Source organism: Aptenodytes forsteri, unplaced genomic scaffold, assembly GCF_000699145.1.
Source record: "Aptenodytes forsteri isolate BGI_AS27 unplaced genomic scaffold, ASM69914v1 Scaffold149, whole genome shotgun sequence".
Classification (NCBI taxonomy): Eukaryota; Metazoa; Chordata; class Aves; order Sphenisciformes; family Spheniscidae; genus Aptenodytes; species Aptenodytes forsteri.
Genome location: NW_008795560.1, coordinates 53,555 through 62,225, shown reverse-complemented (window position 1 = coordinate 62,225; position 8,671 = coordinate 53,555). Strand labels below are relative to the sequence as shown.

At 55.8% G+C, this 8,671-nt stretch overlaps 1 protein-coding gene across 1 annotated transcript in view; it reads left to right on the top strand.

The window, feature by feature from the left end:
• Positions 1 to 2,108: 2,108 nt before the first annotated feature.
• Positions 2,109 to 8,671, top strand: part of RBPJL (recombination signal binding protein for immunoglobulin kappa J region like) — a 7,885-nt gene continuing 1,322 nt past the window's right edge. The window contains exons 1-9 of the mRNA XM_009282216.1: positions 2,109 to 2,203; positions 3,223 to 3,348; positions 4,986 to 5,056; positions 5,322 to 5,437; positions 6,305 to 6,479; positions 6,879 to 7,016; positions 7,543 to 7,652; positions 7,752 to 7,892; positions 8,257 to 8,412. Of these exons, the coding sequence (XP_009280491.1) occupies positions 2,109 to 2,203; positions 3,223 to 3,348; positions 4,986 to 5,056; positions 5,322 to 5,437; positions 6,305 to 6,479; positions 6,879 to 7,016; positions 7,543 to 7,652; positions 7,752 to 7,892; positions 8,257 to 8,412 (1,128 nt within the window). The remainder of the gene's footprint in view (positions 2,204 to 3,222; positions 3,349 to 4,985; positions 5,057 to 5,321; positions 5,438 to 6,304; positions 6,480 to 6,878; positions 7,017 to 7,542; positions 7,653 to 7,751; positions 7,893 to 8,256; positions 8,413 to 8,671) is intronic.

Below are 8,671 nucleotides of genomic sequence, written 5' to 3'. Positions count from 1 at the left end.
GCCTGGCCTCAGTACCAGGCTGTTCCTTATTCTGCCGATGGGTTAATGGGAGAGGCTCCCTCCAGCAGCTCCCAGCCCAGCGGCTCCGTGGGGATCGGTGCTTCCCAGGCGGACCCAAGCTAAACGGATGGGTGCTGGTGAGCACGTCGGTGCTGGTGGGTGACAGTAACGGGGATGGAGCATGTGTCCCTGCAGCTGAGACACGAGCAAGGACCCAAAGCTACGCTCCTCATTTTGCACTGAATACTGAACAATGGGACTCACCAGGAGAAAATTCACACACCCAGCCTGGTTCTCCCCTGCTCTGTGCCCATTGTCTCTGACAAACTGAGGGCGAAATGCTACTGAACGGAGCCAGCAAGGTTTAGTACTCATTTTTCACCATGTTGTATTAGTGTAAAAGAATTGCCAAGGTCAGGCCAGTGGACAGCCTTTTCCATGTTTATCCTGATCACAATCACTAGTTCTGTAAAAAAAAAAAAGAAAAAAAAAAAAAAAAAAAAAGACAGACTTTTGCAGAGAAATTCCCAAATGGTGCTTTTAGATGAAGGGAAAAATAGCAAAAGCGGATCAAAGCTGAAATCACAATATTGCTTGGCAGCAAAGGAGTGAGACAGCTGCAGATTGCCATTATGGAAAAAGATTAAATAACTTTCTTATGGGACCTCTTTGGCTGTGCAAAGATATAAACCAGTCAGTAGATAGTCTCACTGAAAAACTTCACTCCAGCCTTTCTAAGTAACTCATCCTAGAGAGGGCACTGGTGGGATGCTGGCTGGTAAAGCTCAACTTCAGCGTGCCAGGGCAGGAGTCCCCCAGCCCCACGATGGAGAGTCGGAGGGAACTGATCCAGCCTCGTCACAGGAGCCGTTAAGGGTGATCCGAGGGTCTGTTTGGCAAAGGAGCTACGGCTGGCTTGCCGTGAGTGCCGGCCGGGACGAGCCGTGGCTGAGCCCAGAGCCATGTGCTGGCAGCAGTGCTGGGGCTGCCGCGGGGAGAGGAGCTCGGTTGCAGCGCGTGCTCTGCAAGCCGTGCTCTGCAGTCCAGAACAGGCTTGCCGTGGCCATAATACATTCATTTCTCAGACACAGAGCGGCAGCTAATGCTGTGGGTGACACTGGCACCAGCTGTAAATCTGATTTTGGCAGAGCTCTGTTGATTTATGCTTGCTGGTGATCCGGCTAACACGTCTAGGATAAAGAATTGAGAACAAGGAGGGCAGGAGATTATGTTGCCCATCTAATAACCGAACACGGCAATGATGGGAAAATCTGTGGAGTGCAAAGCATCAGGTCCCCATGGAACTACCCAGAGGAGATGCTGGGTAAATATTTGCTTGTATGAGAGACAAGTTTGTCTTCCACGCACAAACAGGAGAGCATCAGCTCCATCCACAATGTGGGAAAGCTGGAAGTGAAGGGAAGTAAGTTTAAGGCTAACTGTAATGTGGGTTCTAGAAGCTGTAAAGGGCACAGCCTCTTCAAAATACACGTATTGCACTGGGAAGAGCAAAACTGGCTGATGAACTCTTCTAAAAGGCTGCTTGGGATGGCAGTGTGGCTGCTTCTCTCCTTGGGAGCTTGCTCTGGCCTCTGAGCTCAGCAAGAGCTCACCATAACCTGCCTTGGGGTGCTTGGCAGGACCAGATTTACCTCTCTTCACACATCTGTTTATGCCCTCAACTATTCTCCATTTCTAGCCCATTTAAGAGGAAGAGAGACTGTTTTTAATGGCGATGCTCCACTGTGTACCTCTTGCAAGATTTTCCCTGGGTGGCCATGGCTGATGCCCCCCATCCTCACCTCTTCTCCTCTGAGCGATCCCCCAGCGCTGCCTGCAGTCCCTGGCCGCTTGCTCCCGGTGGCTCAGCAGTGTGTTTGCAGCTCTGGTTGGGGCTTCCCAGCCTTCTCTGGCCACTGCTGTTTCTCTCTGTCTCCAATGCGAGGCCATCGCTGTGTGGAGAGGTCATGAGTGAACCCCAGCAGCCTTGGGAGGGTCAAGAGCCAGAGTCTGAAGCCAGTTTCCATACAGCTTTCTCTCTCCTGAGGCTGCTGGATCTTGTTTGCGTCTGATGCTCATTCAAGTGGGTCCAAAACCATCCCCTGGGCATGCAGAGTAGAAACGCATTTGAAACGTTGTCCAAATACCAGCAGGCCCGAACACCCCTTTGGAGCAAGTCAAGGGAGCTCGGCGCATGGAAGAAGTAAGCTCAGGCTTAAGTCAAGACCTTTTCATAACCAGCGAGGATGCGTCCCCTTGGTAGGAGCAATTTCTCTTGAGTGTGCCCAGCTGCCACGTCCCAGACATGGGCAGATGTGCCAACGAGGGGCTCCTGCCCAGGCAACACCCCTTCCCTCTCCTCTGGTTTCCTCTTGCCCAGCCAAAGGGCTTTCAGTAGGGCAGGAGCTGATGTTCTTCAGATGGGCAGTCTCACCTCCTCTGAAAGCAAGTCAGCACCACAAAAGGTCTCCCCAGTAGACACCCCATAACTCTTCCCCCCTCCCATCCCCCAGTTCTTGCACACGTGTCCCAGGTGGCAGAGCAGGGCACCTGGGGCTTGGATCCACCTCATCTCTCTCCAGCCAGTTAATGCCCAACCTGCTAAGTTAGCAGAGTTAAATGCTGGGTGCATGGGAACTCCTTCTAGTTAATAGAGCAGAAAGAATCGGCAAAACCACCCACTTAGGTCTTGGAGAAAAATGCAGCTATTTTCACCCAACAGCCCTTGCAGAAGCCAACGAGCAGCTGCTCCTTGTGTGTCAGCTCCCCAGCTGCACTCACGGCTCAGCAGCATCGTTTCCCAATTCACCAACAAGCACATCAGGTGGAAAAACAAATTAAAAATCAATTAGGGCATTGCCACCATTGTGTGGGACTGGAAGTCTTAGAAATGCACGTTTCAGAGCTGTAAACATAGTGCCCTGTGTGTGTGTTTGATTGAAAACTGATGAAGCAGTTATTCAGTTATCCAAACTTTGTGTTTTTCAGTGTCAACCCCAGTCTTACAGCAGCTGAGATGCTCTCTGATCTCCAGTGCTTTCCGATGGGAAAGCCTCTCCACCTTCCCCACCCGTCAGGCTGGTCAGGGAGGGTGCTCCAGGCTCCCTGCTCGGCGTAGGGCTGGTAGGGCAAGGCGAGGAGCCCTGCTCGGCGTAGGGCTGGTAGGGCAAGGCAAGGAGCCCGGTTCTGGTGTTACAGTGCTGGGGGACCTCTGTCTTGTAGATCCAACCCGTACCAAACCAACCTGCTTCGAGACGGTGTGCGGAGGTACCTGCAGCTGCCGGCAGACCAGACAGTATTGATACTGCACGCCAAAGTCGCACAGAAGTCGTATGGCAATGAAAAAAGGTAGGAGACGGCTCCAGCTTCTCTGACAGCCACTTCCAAACCCAGCTTCCTAAAGCTCGATTTCAGCCTTGCTAGATTTCTCTGATTTAAGCTGGTGAAGCAAATGATTTGACACCCCCCCCTCTCCATCCATTCATGACCCCTTTGCATCTAAAACTACTGTTTAGTCTTGAACTAAGGATATTAACCCTCCACCTGCATCCATCCCAGTTAGACATTCCCAATGGTTAGGTTCCTCCCGTGGCGTAATGGAGATCAGAAAGATGAAGTGAAAGAAGGAAATAAACTATTCAAGAAGAAGAGGAAAGGTTAGTGTTTTAAGTGCTCTGGAAATCTTGTCTTAAAATCTGAACGGCTACAGCAGGGACTGGGGTGTTTCCATCAATGCCCACGGTCTCCAAAAAGCTGCTATTTTTGAAAAATCTTTCCTGCACTGCAAAAACACTTCGAGGTTCTGGCTTGAATCTCAAAATTGCTACTCCTGGGCAGTGACGTCAGACTGTGGCAGTGTAATGTAATTAATCCTCCATTAATCCTTGTGATATAAATAATCCTGTTATTACCGAGTGTGGAGTAGCTATGAGGCGACGAGCTCTACCTCTAAGGCATAACCGCACCCAGACCCCAGCGACCCCAGGAGACAGCTCTAAGCTGGGCTGACTGTGCCTACAAAGTCCTCATCACATCCAGCCTCCTGCCAGGGGCTGCTGGTCCACAGGTAAAGGTTTTATTTTGGGATGGGGTCTCCCAGCCAGGAGGGAAGCCCCCGTATCGCTGAGCTTTCAGAACAGCCTCCTCCCCCTGCTCCGGACCCCATGCAAGGGATGAGCGTGAAAATCAGATGCCAGGTCTGAAGAGGGAGAGAAAAGCAGCACAGAGCTCCCAGCTTAAAGTTTAAAGGTGCTGGTGCCGTTTTCCTTCATGGTGGGAGTCAGGGGCCCGTGCTGTGCATGACTTGTTCAAATAAACCTGTATCCAGGACTTTAGGGCTCTGAAATATCCACCCCCCTGCACCGGTGTTTTCTCTGCTAGTGCTTTACCCAGTATCAATAGAGGATGAATTTGCACCATTCACACAAGTGCAAAGACAGTGGAAACCCAAATAAAAGACAGGAAAATAGGTTTCCAAAACCCTGGCTATAGATTTATTTGCGTTGGGCTCCAAATCTGGCTGTGAATGCAAACTCTGTTCCTGACCTGCCGAAACTCCCACATGGCAGGCGGGCAGAGGCAGGGGGCCCGATACCCCCTTGGCTCCAGGCAGGAGGGGGCCAAGGCGCCCCATCCTCCCCTCCCGGGGCCATCCCATGGCCGATGGGCTTGTGGCCACCAGCGGCACCAATCGATGTGGCAGCCACCCGGACGCTGCGGCTGGAGGCAGCCAGCGCAGAGCAGAGAGGCTGAGACAGCTGCTTCAGCAGAGCCCGATTCCTCCGACCAGCCCTGCCCATGCCCCCCAACCAGGGGGTCCCCAGCCCCTCACTGCAGCACCACGTACCTCCCAGGGTGCAGGGTTGCTCCCGGCACCGGTGAGCCCTGGGTGAAGGTCTCCGCTCTCAGCGCAGCCGTCCCGTCACCCCCGAGCACCTTTTCTGGATGCTGAAGTGCAGTAAGAAAACGTCCTCTTGTCTTTGCAGGTTTTTCTGCCCCCCACCTTGCGTTTACCTGAGCGGGCCAGGATGGAAGTTAAAACAGGAGCAGATAAAAGGTAAGCACTGGGCAGCAGCCCTGGACCTCTCCTCCCTCCCTTCCCGTGCTGTGGAGAGCTGTCCTCCACCTCTGCAAAGGGGACAGTGACCCAGTTTATTTTATCTTTGCCCCCCCCAAGTTCCTCTTTCCCCCTCGAGGCTGAGCCCGCTGCGGTCCAGACCCGGGGAGGGCTGGAACCTGGGCCACCCACCGCGCCAGGAGGAGCCAAGCTCAAGCTCGTGCCTGCACGGGGGCTGGAGGGTGCTTCTCCCCATCTCTTCCAGCCAGAGACCTGGGAGAGGCGGGTTTTCGGGTGTGTGGGTACATGGGACTGGACAGCATGGGCAGCAACCTGATGGAGACCCAGAAGCTCAGCTTTGAGGAGCAGCCAGACGCGAAGGTAAAGCCTGATGCTCCCTGGGGCTGTGCGGTGGCACCCCATGGGGACCCCACTCATGCATGGGCTGGCTGTCCCTGGTGTCACCCCACGCCCTGGCATGTCGCATCATCCCCTTCCTCGGGATGTCATGGTCCTTCCTTCCTAGCCATCGCTCCCTGCTCCTGCTCTGCCACCCTGTTGTGGCATGGGTGGCAGCCCGAGCAGCCGGGCAGGCTCCCCTGCCTTGCAAAGAGCCCCATCTTTCTTCGGCACCATCTTTTCAGGTTGACCACCCTGTGGCAGGCAAGCTGCCAAAATTTGCACAGCTCCTTCAGCCCTGGTACCTTCTCCCAGTGAGCAGCACTGCTGCTTATCGCTGTGCAGATAAACAGCTAAAAATAACCCCGATGGATCCCAAAGTTCAAGAGCTTCAGCAGAGCTCTGGCATCTTTTGATAGGGGGAAAAAAGAAGTAAAAGCATTATCTGGGGTCCCCGAAGAGCGCGGGGTCTGAGTCAGGCCAGAAACCTTACAAAAAGAGCCTTTGTTTGCAGTGCTTGCGTTGCTGCTAAGGCACGGCATATCGGCCAGGACGGCGGGGAAACCATAAACCCAGGGCGATTTCTCATGTTATGTGGGATAAATCACACGTGAACATTCATTTCCATGAGGAATTCTCTGCCCCCAGTGTAAATAAAGCCTCTGCTGATCCCCAGCTCTTCATTCCACCTGTAATAACATCTCTGGTCGTTTCCCCCTTTAAATGAACCTGGGACTCTTTGAAAGGGCTCTATTATGTCCTTGCGGGGCGGTGAGGAGGGTGAGGAGGGCGAGGAAGGCTGGCGGGGCTGGGCTGGAGCTGCCGGCAGCCCCTCTGTGCCCTTGGCAGGGTTTCAGCTGTGCCAAGGCACTGTACATCTCGGATGCGGACAAGCGCAAGCATTTCCGCCTGGTCCTGAAGCTCTTCTTCAGCAACGGGCAGGAGATTGGCACCTTCCACAGCAAGCTGATCAAGGTCATCTCCAAGCCCTCGCAGAAGAAGCAGTCACTGAAGAACACGGACCGTGCGTACGGGGATGGCTCTGCGGGGAGGAAAGCGGGTGCGAGCCCAGGGTGGGATGCTCTCTGAGTGCTCACAGCTTGGCTCCAGAGTGGTCTGGGCACCCCCAAAAGAGGGGGAATGTATCTGGGCATATTGACGCCTCTTTTCTGAAGGGTTCACCCACCACAATGCGTAACACCCTGATGCCAGTGTGCTCCCCACACCATGGGCTTCACCTGCACCTTTGAAAAGCCCAGCTGGGCTGGCACTCGCATACAGAGAAAGGCAGCCGGGAGGGTGCTGGTTCCTGCTGGGCTGGTTACAGCGGTAACCAGGACTTGTCTTCTCTTGGCTTGACAAAGCCATAGTTCAAGCCACGCGCAGACCTGACAAGTGCTAACCCAGCCACCTCTCCCCGCAGTCTGCATCTCCTCGGGCTCCAAAGTCTCCCTCTTCAACCGCCTGCGCTCCCAGACCGTCAGCACCCGCTACCTCTCCGTTGAGGGGGGAGCCTTCATCGCCAGCGCCAGGCAGTGGGCAGCCTTCACCCTCCACCTGGGTAAGGAGCCTCACGGGGCCGCTGACACCAGCCATGCCCAGAGCTGCCTGCCTCCAGCCCTGGCTCTCCCCTCCTGCAAAGCCAGTTCTTAGGGGCAAAAGGGGTGGGAAATAGCTTGGGGATGTGGGAAGCTGGCTCAGATCTCACCTCTGCCTGGTGTTCCTGGTGTGTCTCTGGAGCTGATGGCTGTTTCCCACTGGCTTTGAGGGTTGGCATCATGCCCTGAGAGCACATGGGCTGTGCAATCCAGGCAAGTTACTTGCCTGGAAGAGGCCAGATGCCAGCAGCATCCCTGCCCACGCTGCCTCTGGTGGTGTCCCTGCGAGGTACCGCATCCCAGTCCCGCTCTCCCGTGCTGGGCTCCCTGGGAGCAGTGGTCTCTCCAAGCAGCGAGCACCTGCAGAGCAGAGAAAGCAGTAAGAAAGCACTGGGAGCACGACCAGACCTGTGCATAGCAAGGCAGCCCAGGTTAACCTGCTCCCTGGCCACTCAGGGTGGTGACTCTGCCTCTCTCCTTCCCACCAAGCCGATGAGTGCTGCGCTCGGAGCGAGTTCCCCCCGCGGGAAGGGTATATCCACTATGGCTCTGTGGTCCAGCTCGTCTGCACGGCCACCGGCATCACCCTGCCTCCCCTGGTAAGCCGCCATCCCCACGGATGTCAGGCACATGGACCTGGCCGCTCTGTGCCTCTGAGCGAGGGGTACCATCCCTGGGATGATGCTGCCACCCTGCAGATCATCCGGAAGGTGACGAAGCAGTACGCCCTGCTGGACGTGGACGAGCCCATCTCCCAGCTCCACAAATGCGCCTTCCAGTTCCAGGGCAGCGACCGCATGTACCTGTGTCTCTCCACGGAGAAAGTGATCCAGTTCCAGGTACGGCAGCACGAGGAGGGACTGAGGACCCCCGGGGTGCTCCCCATCCTCTCTCCAAGCTCCTCTGTGTTGCTGCTGGCTGGGGAACATGTCACCAGGAGGGGTCTTCCAGCAAAGGGGAGTTTCGTCCAAATTAAGGTCAGAATTGCTGCAAAGCCATCTGCCTCCAGCTTGCCTGCTTTGGTGGGGACATCGTCACTGAGGTCTTTGCAAAGGCATCACGATCCCCATTTCCCAGCAAGCAAAGCAGAGGCACCAAGTTGCTTGCTGGAACCAAGACGCCGGGGGCAGAAGCCAGGCATCCTGGCCCCGCTCCTCTGCTGTCCCCGCTGCGGCGTGTTTGGAGCTGTGACACTCTCCGCAGGCATCTCCCTGCCCGAAGGAAGCCAACCGGGAGCTGCTGAACGACGGCTCCTGCTGGACCATCATCGGCACCGAGACGGTGGAGTACACCTTCAGCGAGAGCCTGGCCTGCGTCTGCGAGCCCGTCAGCCCCGTGCCGCTCATCACTGCCCTGCAGGTAGGCACAGTGCCGGCCGCCAGGAGCTGTGACACTCTCCGCAGGCATCTCCCTGCCCGAAGGAAGCCAACCGGGAGCTGCTGAACGACGGCTCCTGCTGGACCATCATCGGCACCGAGACGGTGGAGTACACCTTCAGCGAGAGCCTGGCCTGCGTCTGCGAGCCCGTCAGCCCCGTGCCGCTCATCACTGCCCTGCAGGTAGGCACAGTGCCGGCCGCCAGACCCCCCCGCCTCTCCACCCCCTGCCTCCATCATGG